General features: G+C 35.7%; 1 protein-coding gene across 1 annotated transcript in view; it reads right to left on the reverse strand.

Moving 5' to 3' along the window:
* The window catches only part of GPC6 (glypican 6), an 810,618-nt gene that overhangs the window by 567,637 nt on the left and 223,964 nt on the right, over positions 1-19,017 (reverse strand). The window contains exon 2 of the mRNA XM_040567841.1: positions 1,129-1,287. Coding sequence (XP_040423775.1) covers positions 1,129-1,287 — 159 coding nt within the window. The remainder of the gene's footprint in view (positions 1-1,128; positions 1,288-19,017) is intronic.

Raw genomic sequence — 19,017 nt, forward strand, 5'->3', positions numbered from 1 at the left:
TTCAGGGATAACCTTTCCACCATTCTCCTACATGTGCATATATATGACCCATTAGCTGGTGGTTATTCAGACGTACTGAACCTGTTTGCAGGATTTCTACCTCCATGCAAAGAAGCAACTCTGCCTCCTCTTCACAATGCTGATTTACACATCTCAGTGCCAGTCTTTTCTACTTACACATATACAGAAATTTTCAGAGAAGTGTATTCAACACACGGATTTCTTATGTAGATAAAGGCATGCCTGAACATTCTGAAGCTCTTTTACACTTTAGTAGTCTGCAGTTTATGAGAAAAAATAGTGGCTTGCAAATATGTGTACAAACATTAAAAAATGTTTGATGTTCATATTTAAAAACAAATATTTAGTAAATTGTGACAATCATACTTTGAATTTACAAAAAAAATGTCGAGGTATCATAAAAATGTATTAGAAATAAACAAAACCCCAAAACTGTCTTAATCAACTCCTTCTAAGCTAAAGAAAAAAAAAATTAATACATCTGGAGTGGTTGGTATGAAAAACACTCCCAAATGTGGTTAAGATCTGACTGTTTAGAAGCCAGAATTCCTCTAAGAGACTGTACACATCACAAGAAAGTAATGCAGGAAAATACTACAGCCTTAAAACTAAAACCAAACTAAACTAAACTAAAAATAAAAAAGCAGACTACAAAAAAACTTTTGTGATTAAAAAAAAAACACAAACCAAAAAACAACAAAACCAAAACCAAACAACAACAACAACAAAAAACAACAACAACAAAAAATAAACAACCAAACATGGAGATCCACAGTTCATCTTGCAACAGCGAACATAATTGCAAACCTAAATTTTGCATTTGAAATTAGGAGACAAAAATTATAAACCTCTCTATGCATATCTAATCTCCATTTTCAATGTTAGCCAAGCCTGCAGGCACTTAACAGTCTAATTCTTGATGTTATTATAATTAAAGGCAATACTCACAAGGCTGATAAGCACACCAGCTGTAACTTAACGCTTATCTTAACCAAACTGACAACTGCAAATGTGATATCTAATTGTAAAGAGAACATCGGAATTCATTCTGGATCACTGTCTTTTAAATCATATAACCATGAAAATAAGTAATTATATCCAGCCTACCATCAAACTTCTTGTGCCGGGACACAAAAGTGGTGCGTACAAAGTGACTTGTCTCCTCCACCAAGTTTTCAAACTCCAGTTTGCTCTGCTGGCTTAACTTGTCCTCCATCTCTGATGTGCAGCATGTATATTCCTGAGGGCAGATTCTCAAATGTTCCCCTGGAATCACAAGAAAAAAGGCATTAAAAATGTCTGAATAAAGAGAGAAATACATCAGATCTGAATATGCATGATATCCGTTCACTTAAGGAATGTAGTCTACATAAAGAGCTCTTTAGGGCTTGACCACTTCGTTGGGAACAATTTGAATCTGCATCAACAATTTTGCATATTTGGGCATTCCCCACTGAGGTGGAGAGACACACTTTGCAGAGATGTTTTGATACTTCAGAAGGTGGAACCATCTCAAGATGAAAGTGATTCTTGAACTGAAGCTTTCTGCATAAACAGATGTATACTTAAAAATTCTAAGATGCTTGCTTTCTGTTTGTATTCAAAATGTCTTGAGTAATACTTAGCAATATGACCCACTAAAAGCCATCAAAGCTTTCTGTTTTTTGAAAAACAGAAATTATGTTTCTCCGCAGACAGGTCCTACATGCCCAAATACACCAAAACATTCTCCCCTTTCTTCCCTTCTTCTTAAGTGTATTATAATGATTGCGTCTGGGTGCCACAAATTTTCTTGGACAGCATTTCTTGTAAGATCCAGCAAATGCTCCACTGAATGGGAGAAAGCAATGAAGAGTTTAATTAATGCTTATGTTATACGGAAATGCAATGTAAAAGGTAATGAAAGCCTCTTATTTAATTCAATAGATTTATCTCTTGAAGCACTGTGCCAGTTCTCCTGACAATATTGTTTTCTTTGGTACAATCTGCAAGGTGAAACCAATTCTTTAGCTCGTGAAATTAAAGTGGTCTGTTATTACATGAAATGTGAATTTTCAATTGACACCGTAGTAGGGTGTCAGAAACATTTAGTTCAGTTTGTGTGAAGGTAAGAAATTCTGCCATTCCCTCTTGAGAAATAAAAAGAATGATCTGCCTCTATGATTAAAGTTACTTGTAAAGCAATGAAAACATTTAGTTTTCTGTACACTGAATCCTGATTAAAAATCCCTCTGCAAATCTCTTAAAAGCGCAAATAAAATGATATACAGAGTCCAAGGGTTAAATAAATATGGGGGACCTGATTCTCATTTATATCAAGGTCCCTTTGTACCACTGCTGAGCCATAAAGAAGATTTAAATGCAATTTATACCTACTTTAAGACTCTTTTCACCATTCTTATTATGTAGTGAGGAGAATCAGGCCCTGAGGTTTATATTTCCCAGGGGTGTAATACATTTAGTTGCTGCATCATTTTGAAAACAGCATCAAAAATAGGTTTGTACATGCTTAGAATAAACATTGTCTTGAGTATGCCCTCACTTTATTCATTTTTTTTAAATTTAGTTTAGTTTTTGAATGAAGTCTTTTGATTTGAAGCTTAGTCATTCCTCAACCCTGACCCATCTACCCTCACTTTTTTTTTTTTTTTTTCCGGCAATAACTTATAATATATGAACTATAATGTTATGACTTTTCTTTTAGCAGCGTCAAGACTTTTTTAAAATCTCATGGCTATACATCTTCAGGAAGGATCATTTCATTATTATCAGTTACTGTTCTGCAGTACTACCTGTAAGTACCAATCATTTACAAAAACACCATTATATAAAACAATGTAAAAAACATGGGAGAAGAAATACCCCATGATCATCAAAATATTGTAAGGATTCTTTCCTATGTCTGCTATGCCTTACCAGTGCAGTAAGTTAATTCCTTTCCATTCTCAAGATCACACATCTAAGCCAGAAACAACACATGAAGAGACCAGTGAGCCAGATGCTGTCAAATATAAATGACAGTGGCAAAAAAATGCTCACTTTACACTCTGTGTTGCTGTCACATTAAACAGAAACTACTCAACAGGTAACATGCGACTGAACAGGTACCATATTAAGATACAATAAGCCTTGTTTTAGTAACAGCAATGTTCTGAGTTTTTATTAGGTGTCACAAATACAAGAAAAGTTGAAATACTGTGTCTTTAGAAGCAGTGCTGTGTGCTTGATGAAATAAAAAAATATATATCTTATCCATACATCTGAAAACCCCTTCCTACAAAAACCCAGGTGCTTTTCCTTATTGGAAAGCACTGGGGAGACCTACTCTCCCACTTTCAGTCACAGTGTTAGTTTACACTTTCTGTAATGACAATATCCTTTAGTGCTATTGATGTCATGAATTTTAATAAAATTAAATTTTATTTCCTCTATTTTACTTTTTTTTTTGTTTTTTCTTCCATATGGTATTCTTTGTTTTTCAGAACTGTCGGACTATCAAGTGAACTAATGTTATTAATGTTATTCATCAAGGCACTGTGTTTACTGAGTAACAGCCGTGGTCTAGGTTTTTAAGATGTTATGTCATGCTGAATATTATGACACATTCAAGTATATTGAACACAGTATAACAGTCAATTTTGTAGCAATATTAATTTTCCTCTTGCTTATTTATTTATGTTCTTATTTTCTCTTTACTGAAAAAACTACTTCCCAATTTACTCTAAAATCCAGCTTAGCTGCTACAAATTCATTCAGATTTCTACTGTCCTTATTTCTTATACCCGTACATATATTTCCATTTTTTTTTTTTAATTTTAATTCAACAGATATTCATTTATTCATGAGTCTGTTAGCTGATGAAATGTGAAACTCCTAATTAAATAAATGCTCACAGCTTCTATATCACCTCATTGCTTTGATCTCCTAACAATGCGTTTTCCTAAATCATGTGTACTAACATCTTCATTACAAACAGATTGCTAATTTATAATCAGTTTTTTTTGTTTTTTTTTTTTTTTAAAAAAAAAAAAAAAACCACCACATTTTTATTTCTTCTCCCTGCATTTTCATGGAAAGAACTAATACTGAAACATGTCATGCTGCTCTTCATATTTTGTTTCAAGATCATCTTTTTCTTCCTCCCATTTCCTACACTGGAGGCTCAGGTCAGGTTACAGATACAGCAAAAACATTTTCCTTTGCCATGCGGCGGTGGAGTGTTGACCTATCAGCTTGAGATGTTCAGGTGCACTTAGCAAAGATGAAGGCTTTGAAAATTGAGGCTCATAAGCTCTATCATATTTGTATTGAGCATGAGTGGCTGCAGGCTCCAACGACTCACAATTCGGTCCAAACCTTGGGATGTTTCCTAGGAATGGTGAGTGGAAACTCTCTGACAAACAATCCTTTCTGTATGCGTAATATTAATTTGCTTTTTAACGGTAGTGATTCCTATTTTGTGTTTGTTCTTATTAAACCTCCAATTTGCGTTAGAATGGACAAATCATTCACTCAATCATTAGAAAAATAAAAAAAGGTCATGATTTTCTCCAAAGAAAAGTAATTTTTGGTTTGTTTGTTTGTTTGTTTTAGGGGGTATGCACTTTATTTTGGATTTTTCCCTTATTTTGTGCAAATCTGTGATAGAACAGACTGCTTGAATTGGAAATAAATCTGCAGGCTTTATTTGATTGGGCTTTCTCTATTTCCTTGAACAGGATCATTTACCATTTGTGTTTTATAACATTTGTATTTTATCACTTAGAAAAGAGTTTAATCACTGATTTGTGTATTTACACACCTTATGTATTTTGCAGGCTAAAAGTATGATCACAGTTTATGTACAAATTCTTGCCCTGGGAAACTCCAAGTGGTATATATGCATGTGCTAATTTTAGCAAAGATTTTTATGCTATAATTGTCATTGGATGTAACTGACTAATTTTTCCTTGTGGTAAATGGTGTCTCCACAGACAAATTTGACAGAATGTGGTTACCAGCATTTTGCCAGATTAAACAAGTATTAACTCAGCAGTTCCCAGCAATCTACACTAACTCTTCTAACCACCATTTTCATCTGAAGATACTGACCTACATATCTCCTTTTGTAAACTATGTTATCAGCTACTAGTATTTCATTTTTATTACAACTGTAATCTCACATCTGCCTTCATATGATCCAAACTGGTCAATTTTGCAGTTGAACTTGGTAATTTGGCTAGCATGTTGCTTTGAAGTGTGATAAAAACAGTTTATAGATTTTTTTTTTTTAATTAAGATAGTTTAGTTTCGTGTCCCCAAAACATGCTACACAAGAGTTTTTAAAAGTTGCAATTTACAAGTCTCAAGCTGAATAAATGTTTCTGATATGTATAAAAGTGCCAGAACTGATTTAAATGTGGTAGCTATTTGGAGAAGATGGAATTTGAAGGAACAGTAAACCCTACGGAATATAACACTACCCTTAACAATCTCACCACCAGATGTCCTAAATACCTGATGCAATCGCTGGTTATAATATTAGAAATGGAAGCATAACTGTATAAAATGTTTACAGTGCCAGATTTTTATTTATTTATTTATTTATTTATTTGGGGGAGGGGGGGGAGGGGGAAGGAGGAGGTCACATTGCATGTCTAACAATTTCAGTAACACTTCTTTCTGAGGTAGTCAATATTTTATAGTTTCTATGCTAATCGTAATTTCATATATATATATATATATATATTTCTGATTTTCTTCTTTCTCCAGAATGGTTGGATGAACTCTATGACTGGTGAGAACTGAAACTTACAGTGACCATACTGCTTCATGAATCCAACAATGAATAAATGCTAATAAAAAAAAGTGTGAATTTAAGGTGTGCTTTCAAACTTGGACACTCTGTAGGCATCAACGGAGCCTAAAGGAATTGAAGAAGCTTTTTTGAATTGAAGGTTTTCATCCTTCATACTGCTAATTAGATTAATGTGATGGGGCTTCCTCATTAACCATGTTCTTTAAAATTATAAATATCTGTCTTTACAGATCTGCTTCAGACCTGCTTATATTCAGTCTTTCGTGGACAAGGTAGTGTAATTTATTATACACTTCAGAGCTTCTAATCTCTCAGCTGTCTGGAACAGATTTGCTTCTAGATTAATATTTTCCACTATATCTTCTACATTTTTAAAATTATTTTTTAAATGCTTAATAGAATAAAAACCAAACCAAACTCTCATTCAGCTTTAAACCTTGCCCACTCTTTTGAGATTTAGATCTTTTTCTGCATTGGCAAATATGTTTCTGAACACCTGCTTTTCAAAGTTTGCAGTTTCTTAAGTGCTTTACTGGTAAAATCTGGAGCACTGGAGAACTTTTTATGATTGCATTATTGTTTCTATTATGGAAAACTAGTTTTCCCCAACACTTTCATCAATCTGCCACTCAAACATGTGAATAGAAAATGCTGCTGTAGAACAATTTGACTCACAATCACCTTTAACTAAAAAAATACTAAACAGCAGTGTCATATTTTCTGCATTAAATTATTTAACTAAATTAGAAACATGAATTTCATCACCTCAGCCACTATTCAAACTGTGAAAATGAAAATATCATTTTGTTGGACAAAATCTGATCTCTAACCAAAAGACCTAAGGCTTCTTCTGAATTTGTAATTTTCTTCTCTGTGGGGTATAACAGCCTGCAAGCAGCCTCTGTAAAATTCCACCTGACATTCAAGGCACAGAATTGAACTTTCCTACTTAAACTAAAAGGAAACAGATTATGATTTAAATTAATTCCTTTGTAATGTTGGCCTGACAAGTGATGATTGGAGCAATTTTTACAGAGATAATGACAGCTGAAGGAAGGGAGCGAAAACTGTCTGTAACATACAGATCAAGTCGTCAGACATCACTCCCCTAATTTTAATCATTGGAATGCTGAACTTGCAAAACTTGCATGTCCAGTGGATTCCAATAAACCAGTGCAACTACTCTATGAAGGAGAATGACTCATTTGTTTGCCCTGTACCCAAATAATCTTTCCTCAGATTCCTTTTGTTCCTTGAGTGCTTTCAGGTCAATTAAAAAATGAATGCCTTCCAAACAGACCGATAATTAGTTAACAGTCTCTTCATTATGGGTCCCACAGGGAACATTCATTTACAAGAAGCCCTGACCCTGTAGTCCTTGGGAAGCACTCAGTAATATGTTACAGAAGCAGAGGCCAAGGTAAACCTGTTCAGACTAGGACTACACAGATGCTAAAGAAAGAGAAATCCCTAGAGCCTTCCTAACTAAACTACTAGAAGCAGTATCACTACTCTAACACTCAGGTTCATTTTATTTTCCAAGCATAGACAGCCAGACAATTGTTTTTTGTTAGCACAGTTTGTGAGAAGAATCTTTAGTTACCTCCTGGGGGGTATATTACTGGCATTTTGCTCAGTGCGTTGTGGAAAGCAAACCATAAGGCTGTGATTCAGTACCGTATAGTTTCATCATCTCACTGGCTAGATGGCTGCAATTTTCTGACTTCAAAGTTTGTTTCCACCTGGGAACAGTGGCCAACTTCCCCTCCCCATCAACCAACTTTTGCTATTTGTTATGTCCCCTACCATAATATCAGAAATATCTTATACAGCATTATAGTGAGAAAGAGAATACCAGCAATGCATTACTTCACTATGATCACAAAACACAGTGAAAGCATATTTTGTATTTCAGCTGCTCTCAGGACAATTTAGTTATTAGCAGGATGCCCAGTTATAGATTGCCCAGAGAAGTGGATGCCCCATCCCTGGAAGTGTGCAAGGCCAAGCTGGTTGGGGCTTTGAGCAACCTCGTCTAGTGGAAGGTGTCCCTGCCCATGTCAGAGGGGTTGGAATTAGATGATCTTTAAGGTCCCTTCCAACCCAAACCATACTCTGATTCTATGATAACACTGTCCACAATCATGTAATTATAAACATTTTGATCAACATGTGTCATATAACACTGAAATCCAAAGATGTAATTGCAGCATGTGATGTATTCAAACAGATTTACACTGCTTAGTTCAAGTACCCATAGAAATATGACAATAGGACAGAGTGGAGTTCATTGCCTGAGCTTAACTGGGTAGGCTATACTGACAAAATGAATCCTTAAGGACAAGCCCAAAAAAAATCCTTAATGGTTACCCCATTAGTAATATATATGCAACAAAAGTTAAAGTTGCATGAACTACAATCATGACATTTGATTGCACTGTCAAGAATACTTTAAAGACATGCAGATCCCTTGCTGATCACTGTATTGTCATATATAAAATCCATGTTTCTAAAATACTAAACTTAGCAACATCAGTTTAAGAGTCCTTAACCACAGTGCTCTTCCCTCATTCACATAGCTTCAGTCAGCCTAAAGAAACCTTTTCATGCTAACATTAAACAGATAAACTTACCTTCCTGTCTTTTGGTTTGTAATGACACACTTCCCTGCAATGTCAGTTGTAGAAACAGTTCACAAAGACAACTACAATATATGTCATGCTGATCTTAATATGAAGGCAGTATTGGGCATTTTGGTGATAAGACTTTGGTGTTTCTGCCATAAACTGAGATACTCATCAGCCTAATCACAGAACTCAGCTAAGCCTTTTAACTTTCCCTTTCCTTAATTGCTTAAGGAAAAGAAGGTATAAAAATGGAAACTAAAACTTATAAAGACCTCAGAGACCTTTTATTGTAGTTGCTCAAGGTCTACCCATCAAATTACAGGGCCAGAAGCTCTGTCATTTGTCTTTTTTTTTTTTTTTTTTTTTTTTTTTGATTCTATTTGATTCTATTTGGAATCAACAACTGTAAAGAACAAACTGTCCCTTCCAGATCCTAAGTATTAACCTAACTATGACAAAAGTTGCAAGGCAAAAAGAAAAGTAATTTTCCGTGTTTGTGTGTTTTTGACTTTATAGGTGGTTTCACACTGATAGACAGGTAAGGCCCAACATACTGCTCTCTCATTCCCCCTCCTCAAAAAAAAGGGGTGAGAAATATGATGAAAAAAAGGGACATGGGTTGAAATAAGGAACAGCTTAAAGTAAAAGTAAAATAAAATGCAAAGGCTGCTCAGAAGCAAAATTAGAAAACAATTATTCTCTGTAACCCATCAACAAGTGATGTTCAGCCATGTCTTGGGAAGCAGAGCCTCAATACAGGTAGCAGTTCCTTTGGGAAGACCAGCGAGAGTCCCCCCCTTCCTCTTTCTCAGCTTTTATTGCTGGGTGCAATGTCATATGGTATGTAATGGTATCTTGTGCTCTTCAGTCAGTTTAAGTCATATGTCCTGGTGATGTCCTCTCCCTACCTCTTGTCCATCCCCAGCCTACTGGCCTTGGGAGACAGCTTATATGCTGTGTCAGCACTGCTCACCAATAGCCAGAACATCGGTGTGATACCAATGATGTTCTAGATACAAGAGCACTATATGGGCTGTTGTAGGGAAAGCTAACTTCTTCCCAGACAGACACAGTAAAATAGGAAACAAACAAACAAACAAACAAAAATAAATTAAATTAAAATAAATAAAATAAAAATTAATAATAATAAAATAGGAGAAAAAATATTAAAAGTGAAAACAAAACAAAACAAAAAAATCTTTCCTTTTTCTGCCCACAGAAACCTGCTAGAAATATAGCCAGAAATAAACTAATAAAGAAATCCCTGAATGCAAAAGAGTCCAAAAACATGCAACGAATAATATCCTGTTACCCTCCATGCAAAGGTTCCACTGTCTGAGAGCTAAGTTTGGTGCAGCTTGGCTGCATGAACTCAGCTCAGTTTTACAGATCTAATTACTGTTACACTATGACAAAGTCAATGCTAAAGCCATGAAAGGTACTGGAAACAAAACCACTGACAGGATTTTGAGAGTTGGAGGATTTAAAAGAAGTCTACCTAGTATGGGAAGGTATAAAAACCCATGAAAAAAAAAAAAAAGTGGCAAACTGGAAGGTAGATATCCAGCAACAAGGAAGATCAGCCCGTTCCCTGCCTGACTGATGACTGCATAGCCACCAGAGACTTATTGGGTGTCTCATCATTGATCATACTACTGCTTTGCATCGTAGGTCATTACTCCTAGTTATCCATCATGTATAGTAACCAGAAAATGATTAACATGTGCTCTTATGTTGTGTGTATCCTGCTTGCAGAGTCTCTTGGTACACATCAAAATTTACTAAAAGTAAAAAGAGTCAGAGAGGGCTGACTCCCAAGGGTCAGGAGAAAAGCTGCTCCCAGCTGCTCTAACTAATGGGTCAGGTGGAAGAAGACAACCTCAGTAGAGGGGTGCCTTTCTTCTGCAAGCTGCTTATTGCCAGTGGCATCTCCTTCAGGAGGATGGACTCAGAAGTACAGAAATAAATATTTGCTTCTTTCCTAAAGGTGTTCAACAGAATGTTCTGTGACTTCCCACAGTAAAACTTATGCAATTTAGGAACTCAGACGTTTTTCTTCCCACTCCTACCAAAAATGACACTTCTTCAGTGACAGGGGATACCAGCTGACACAGGAGGAAGAAGTATGGGTACAGATGTTCACTGATAATGTGATGTTGGAAAGTTCTTTTATCTAATATTTTTCCTATTGACTTTCTTTGACTGTTTTTAGGCTGTTTTGGTTCACTTATATGACAAACATAACTTCACTGTACTGAAAAAATGTGCAGTAAAATATGAATAAAAAAACTGAATTACAAGGTTTTTAATTATCAATATGAATCTAAAGATTCTTTATAGATATTGACAACTATAGGACGAGACCACTTGCTCTATTATTAAAACATGGATAGGCAAACTTTTGATGAATAAGCAGGAAATTCTGAAATATTTTCAATAAATTTTATTTCCTTAGGAATTTCAAGATTCACCAAGACAGACCAACATCCTTGAAATCCTTTGTTCGCTGCTGCTACCAGGCTGTTAGTTTCAATAACCAGCTGACAGATCTCCAAGAGCCTGGCTACAGGCTGAGGTGTCCAGGTCCTCCCATCTTTCAGGCAAGCTGAACCTTGAAGAAACTCGGTGAAGAAACCGAGGCACCAGGCAGCTGGTATGTGTGTCTGGGGGCCTGGAAGTATTTAGGCTAAGGATGCTTCAGGCAATAGTGCTGCTCCAGCAGAGGTAGGGAAGACAGGAAGACTTCTTAATTCAGGGCTCTGTGGTTTCTTTGCTGTTACAGACCCAAGGCTTTCTGAGAGCAAGCCAGTTTTGAAAATCTACTTATTTTCCAGGATTTCTGTGATAGAAGATAGAAATCCTCTATGCTTCTTGTTCGGGTCAAGTTGTCAGGGTTTTGTACCTTTTCTTGTGCATCCAAAGGCTATAGTTATACCCCTACATAAAATTAGCTCAAAAAATGATACATATAGTCTATTAAAGAGGGCTTGCACCCATGTTTCTTAAGGCTAACACTCTCTGTATACAATGAATCTGGAACCAAAGTAGTTGAACAAGTCCTCAGTCCTTTTTCAAAGATCCTGAACCTTGATTAGTGGAGGGTCCTTCAGAGGATGAAGGACTCTGCATTCAGGGAGCCTGGCAAAGCAGGAGTGACATTGTCTTTGATTTTAAGAGGTCCCGAGGAGGACACAAGGCAGGTGTACCTTGCACTGCAGATGCTGCAAACTTGTAAGTACGAGCAGTCCTGCAGCCTATCAGAAAAAAAAAAAAAAAAGCTTACAATATTCTTTAAATCAATATTTTTGAACATAGCTTTGCTCTGAGAACTTTTAACTCATTATAATTGACATCAACTATGCTGTTATCAGCTAGCACAATAATTTCTGCCAAAAGGAAAATGAAAGCTTTTAGGAGGAGTAGACAGTATCTTAGCCTGCAACAATTGCAGATTTCAACTGTTTCAAATAGTGTCTGAGATCTGATTTTATCATTAGTCCTACACATTTGTTCTTGTTGTTGTTTGTTTTATTTATTTTCTATTAAATTTTGTCACAATTAAAGACTGAACAAGTTTTTATCTCTTTCTATTACTGCGTTTTGTCAGTGCACGTTTTGTCAGTGCCTGAGATATGTGGCAAGGCTCAGGGTCTCCAAAATCAATGACTGCATGTAAGAGTTTCTTGCCCTTACAGTGTTCTAATGTTAAAGGTTTGACCTTTATGATTAAAGATCAGCTTGAAAAGAAATTCCTGTCTAGATCTAGTCTTCTGTTATGCAATCATATTCTTGAAATGACATTTTTGACTGAAAAGGATAAAAAAAAAAAGACTCCGGAGTACTTTTACAAACTTCATAAAAGCATTTAAATCCAGAAGATTTTATTTTATTTTATTTTATTTTATTTTATTTTATTTTATTTTATTTATTATTTTATTTTTTTGTTTTGTTTTATTTTATTTTACTTTATTTTATTTTTAAATTAAAATAACATTTTGTGCTCAGTCTTATAGGCACTGAATTTTCCTTGACGAATCAGTAATTCTTCTTCATTATGGTTAAACAAGTTATTTCCCATAAAGATGACAAGGCAGCATAACCTGTTTACTTGTGCACTTCAGCTGACATAATATGGACAGATATCATTAAAAGGGAATTCTTTTTCTATGCAGGAAACTCTCTGCAGATAGAGCCAGGAAGAAAGGAGGGAAAGACTACTTTCAACATCATGGCTGTTTCTGGTTATTTCTCTTTAGTATAAGGAAGATTCTTAGGCGTCTGTCTACATCAGAGCACTTAGAATACATTTTTTCACTTGGTTCTTTCTTTCAGAAACTACACAGAACAAGGCATTCCTTGGCTACTGCTGCATGGATGGAGCCACAGGAAGATGTGTCACACTAATAACAGATGGAAATTTCAAGCCAACTTAGGGCATGTCTGTAAAAAAACCTCTGCTAGCTTTGCCCAGCATACATCTAAAACTGTAAAACAATTGTAAAACTCCTTTTATTACTTTTGTTTAATGACAGTGAAAGACGATACTATTGACAGAAGTCAATAATAGTCAATTGTCAATACCATTTGCTTTATCTGTCATTAAAAAGTAATAACAATAACAGAAAATGTCATAATAAAACTCACAATATTCTTTTCCTGATTACTACCATTATTTGCTATCTAAAGGAAGTCATATGTATTTTATTTTCTCGTATATCACAAATTTAATTATAAGAAATGACTGACAATGTTCAGTTAAAGTGTACACCTAGTAAACCATATACGTGAACAATATTAAATTATCTTTTCCATTTTTTCTAAGGTATCTGTCTTCTTGGCAAGTAAAGGTTATATCTGTAATTAACAGCAACAACAACAAAAGTGTGTTAATTTATCTGATAAACTGTGTAAAGCACCTATAGGAGGTTCTTCACTGATAGCTATATAGACTGTCACAGGAGCAGACCTTCTATTTCTATATGACTTTAAGTTACTGCACTACTGTGTCACATTTCTCTAATGTGTGCCTCCTCTGGTTTGATTTAGGGTCCATGAGGAGATACAGGAGATGGAACTCGGCTCTGGTGTGGTGATTTAAACAATCAGGCCAGAAAGTTGTTGCTAAAACCAATAATATGTATAAATGATGAACACTTGCACAGAATTACTTATGTAATTAAATGCACACCACAAAAAACTACACTTTCTTCCTGTGAAACAGTTGAAAACATTTTCTGAAAATTTGTAGTCAAGTTTGGCCACTTCTGTAATGAAAAATATCAAGATAAGTCTGCTTATAATGCATTCATGAGATAAGGCAACAAATCACATTCTGTAAAAGACTCAGATTACAAAAAACAAAGAATGGTTTATAAAAAGATGTATAAAAATACGCACACCTGTAAGTAAATAACCTCTTCTCTCGGTGCTTTTCTAAATTAGAAATTAGGGATTCACAACCACAATAAATTCAATATATTACTAGTTAATAGCTCTCACAGTATTTTATGATTTTGAAAGAGATTTATAGTTTTATAATGAGGAAAATTATAGTCCAGGTGCCATTAACTTCACTAAAAGCTATTAATATTTTTTTTTTTTGCATTTTTAAAGGCAAATACTGTGTACTTGATGTCAAGCTACAGATCTGTGATTATAGACTTCTAAAAGAGAATCAGCAATCAGAGATTTAATGTTAATTTGAGGCATCATTCACAGTCAACAAACCATCTAAGATATGTCTGACAAGAAACATTCAAAGTACAAAATGATCAAGGTGAATTTGTGTCTGTTATTTTATTGGTAAATCAGATTTCTTAATGTTAACAGAATTTCCTTTAAAGAGGCTATATAATCAGAACAGATTAATTAGATAAAGATTAGAAGTAATACAGTGAACAATGTCCACAGGGTTGAAAGTGTAACTGATCAAAGAAAAAAAATGGAATCACATTCTCTGACCAATGCCTTGCTTGATTAAATGCTCCCACAGAACTGCATGATCATTTCTGCACCTTAATTCTTCTGCTCAGAACTGAACACAGTTCGCCAACTTTGTTTCACACACACTCAAGCTAAGATCATCTTTCATTTTGATCTAAGTTTCTGTTTTCCAAGTTGGAATGAAACCACAGACCTCAAAAATAAAACTCATCCAAACTTGTCATATTTTTCTTACTTACCTTCCTACTCAATGCATAACTTCATATAAATGTGAGGTTCAACTGTGACTCAGCCTTTTTTTTTTCTTTTTAATCAGATCACAACCTTTAGATAGTTTAAGTTTGATTTTAGATACTGTAATTAAATTGTCAACCAAAGGCCTAATGCCTATGAAATACAAGAAAGGGGACTGAAAGTAATGGAAACAAAAAGAGAGAGGACTCAAAATATTAATAATTGAGGATATAAATAATGCAACATTTTTCCAGAAAGATCCCTGTTATTGCTTTTTGAATTGCCATAAGCTCTCGATTAAAAAAAAAAAAAAAAAAAAAAAAATAAAAAAATGGATGGAACAAAACCTCCTATTATATTTTGAACTGAATAAATTTACCAATAATGCTACAGCATTATGTTATTTTAGGACCACAGAAGAATCAAGTACAAAGAATATGAAGTGTGCGATTACTGTGCTAGTTTCAGCTAGGATAGAGTAAATTTTCCTCCTAGTAGCTGGTATGGTGCTGTGTTTGGGATTTAGGATGAGAATAATGTTGATAACACAATGATGTTTTAATTGTTGCAGAGCATTGCTTACACTAAACCAAGGACTTTTCAGCTTTTCACACTGTCTTGCCAGCCGGCAGGCTGGGGGTGCAGCAGGAGCTGGGAGGGGACAGACCCAGGACAGCTGACCCATACTGGCCAAAGGGGTATTCCATACCATCTGATGTCATGCTGAACAATTAATGGGGGGGCTGGTGGGGAGGGGGGACCGGCTGCTTGGGGACCGGCTGGGCGTCGGTCAGCAAGTGGTGAGCAATTGCATTGTGCATCACTTGTTTTGTACACACTATTAGTAGTAGTGCTATTATCACCATTATTATTATTTTCTGTTCTACTAAACTGTCTATCTCAACCCACAGGCTTTCATTTTTTCCTGATTCTCTCCCCCATTCCAGAGAGGGAGGGGGGAGGGTCAGCAAATGGCTGTGTGGTGCTTAGCTGCCGGCCGGGTTAAACCACAACGTTAAGTAGGCAGCTTCTGCTCAAGATGACATAGAGCAATATGGGTATGAGCCTGATTATACCACATGCTTTGGGGCTACAAATTAGTCCCCCTTTTTTTAACAGTTTTCTGCCTAAGCCAGACTTGTAAACAGAAAACCTTCCAAGTCTTTCATACCTTCTTAATTCATGGCTCTTGGTAAACCAAGATCCAAGGTCAGGCTAAATGCTTTAGACCCAGAGAAAGCTTTAAAAAGCAATGGTTGTCCTTCCTAAAGGTCCACTCTGCAACAGATACACTGTAGCCAATAATTCTGTTCTAATTTCAAAATTTTGAGTAGTATTGTATGCTTTGAATGCAATACCTTGATATTTTTTTTTTTTTTTCACAGAACCCTTGTTTCTACAGTAACTTTAAGAAGGTTATGTTGATTAGCATATTTGTTCATGCCAAAACCTATGCAAAAGAGGATAACAGCAAGTAGATTGTATAACTGCTTACAGGTGGCAAATCAAACATATGGAGTGTGAAAAAGGAGTGAAAGCATTGAAGAAGAGCTAGCAGATAACTCTTCATGAAAAATTTAGCCTTTTTTAAAAACACTGAAAAGTCAATGTGGTGTTATTTTTTTTCCACATGAAATTTGTAGCAAAATCCAAGACTGGAATTTGTTTAAACAGTCTCATTCAGATCTTTTTATGTCACTGACTGATTTTTCTGATTCTAAATGACATTTATAACAACATTATTATTTCTACAACAGTAACAAAAACAAATACATACATCTTCAGACATATGACACATATATGGTCTTAATATATACACTCTTCCTTATTTATATGGTCCTATATATAGGACATCACAAAAGCTGTGGGTAAAAACACTAGAGTTCATAATACAGTATTTTAAAATAATACACTTAAATACTGCTGCAAGGTAAAAATGTTTTTCCACTATCATAATTTTATAGCTCTAAGAAATTGAAATGAAGACAGGAGTTTTTATTGTTAAATGGGAGTAAGGACAGAGTCTTATCAAGATGCACAGGTTTGTATGCTGAGTGTATTATGTTGTAAATGCCTTCAAGGGACAAATTTACCTAGGATGCTTCACTCAGAAAGTAAATTAAGATATTTTCCAGTTTCATCATGTGATGAGAGGAAATAAAAAGATATTTTTCTTCTCAGTATGCTACTTTTTTTAGTTAATTAATGTTTAGTTCAAACAGAAAAAGAGAATTTTGTGGTCTGCATCTTCTATTGAATTAAATTCTGTAGATCAGACTGCAGATATGATGACTGGTATGATTTACCACATTGAAAATATCACTATTTTTTCTTAGAAGTTTCCAATACCTATACCTTCATGAAACCTCTTCTGCATAAGTATTTTCAATATGCATTTTGCTTCTTATGACACATTTCAGAAAAGCTGCTTTTCTGACTCCTAGTGTTTTATTTGTTTCCAACCAAGCCAGACAGCAGTTTGTATAATCTCTTGGGATCAGTCTTTAATTCATTAAGTAGTATGTTAAAATAATAAAAAGACCTGACCACTTTCAATTCTTTTTCAGCTTTTTTACATCTGACTAAAATGAGCTGTCCATTAAAGTGACAGTCTACCTTGTTCACCTCCTGATATTACATCTCCTATAAATATTCAGAAATTTGTTTTTAATGTAGATTTTTTTTGGTGTTATTGTACTGTCCTTGAGGGGAAAAAAAAAAAGTACATGAGTATTTAAAATTATTTTTTTAATTAAAAATTATATATATATATATATTTTTTTTTCAAAAATATTTCCTTCGGGCACTTAACTTTAAAATAAAGTTTATTTACTGCATTTTTTTCCTGATTCTTAAAAATATTGGCTGGCTGGAGGAGTTAGGTAAACAAGAAGGAAGGAGGGAATGGTGGGAAAAAACATGCCTCTGAATATTTTCAAATTTCAACATCAAAAATGCAAAACTTGCTATCAAAAAGGAAAGAAAAAATATTGCTAGAAGAGGAAAGAAATAGAGGGGGACTACTCATTCTACTTTAACATATTTTTTGAAACAAACATATATAGAATACCTGCTTGAAACACATCTTGAAATATATCTTGGCATTCCAGCTTGAATATACACCACTTTAGGTGAATATGAATTAATTTCATTACGGTTTGGGAGTCTGTGCAAGCTGGGATGGTTTCAATTACATTTTTTCTCCAAGGCCATTCACACAGAAGTTGCTAGTTACAAGACAAGCAAGAACATCTCCCTAAATTCAAATGTGAAAAACAAACAAACAAACAAAAACTTTGGGAACTCCCTACAGTTTAGGAAGTTCACAAACATTCCTTGATGTGAACCTTCCTAGTTTGGAAATCCTGTTAGCTCACTAGTTACCAACTTCTAAATTTTGTCCTGGTGAGTAAAGACAGAAGATATTTTTGTGCTGTCATTTTGACAGTTTCATAACAAATCTCAAAGTAAGACAACAGATTCCTTTCCATTTGTTTCTCCATGTAAATTAAGTATGTTAATCCTGATATAAAACTTAGCAGAAAAGTAGAGACATGGAATTAAAATTCCATATAAATACAAATATATATATATATAATATATACATATTTCCTGAGATGCAGCTTTGTAGTGGGTTTATGTAGCAAGGTTTTGGTAGCAGGGGACCATAGGGGTAGCTTCTGTGAGAAGAATCTAGAAGCTGCGCCATGTTAGGTAAGGGCCCCACTGCTGACCAGAGCTGAGCCAGTAAGTCATGTTGTTCGTGCATCTGTGAGAACATATTTAAGACACGGAAAACAAACAAACAAGCAAACAAAAAACGCTGCTTCACAGCAGCTGGGAGAGTGAGCGGAGTGAGAAACAGCCTTGAAGGTCAGTGAAGAAGAAGGGGGAGAGGCACTCCAGGCACCGGAGCAGAAGTCCTCTGTGGCCTGTGGTGAGGACCATGGTGAAGCAGGCTGTCCCCCTGCAGCCCACGGAGTACCACAGTGGAGCAGGGTTCCATGCTGCAGCCCGTGGAGGAGACCATGGTGGAGCAGGTGGACCTGCAGCGACGGAGGCTGTGGCCTGTGGAAGACCCCTGCTGGAGCAGATTCCAGGCCGGACCTGTAGCCCGTGGAGAGGAGACCACACAGGAGCAGGTGACCTGGCAGGAGCTGCTGCCTGTGGGGGATCCAGGGTGGAGCAGTTTGCTCCTGAGGGATGGACCCCGTGGTATGGACCCATATCTGGAGCAGTTCTTGAAGAGCTGCTGCCTGGTGGGAAGCCCATGCCAGATCAGTTCAGCAAGGACTGCATCCCGTGGGAGGGACCCCACAGCACAGGGGATGAGAGTGACTGAGAAGGAGCGGTGGAGAAGAAGCGCTACAGACTGACCATAACCCCCATTCCCCT

Source organism: Cygnus olor, chromosome 1 (assembly GCF_009769625.2).
Source record: "Cygnus olor isolate bCygOlo1 chromosome 1, bCygOlo1.pri.v2, whole genome shotgun sequence".
In the NCBI taxonomy this organism is placed as follows: domain Eukaryota; kingdom Metazoa; phylum Chordata; class Aves; order Anseriformes; family Anatidae; genus Cygnus; species Cygnus olor.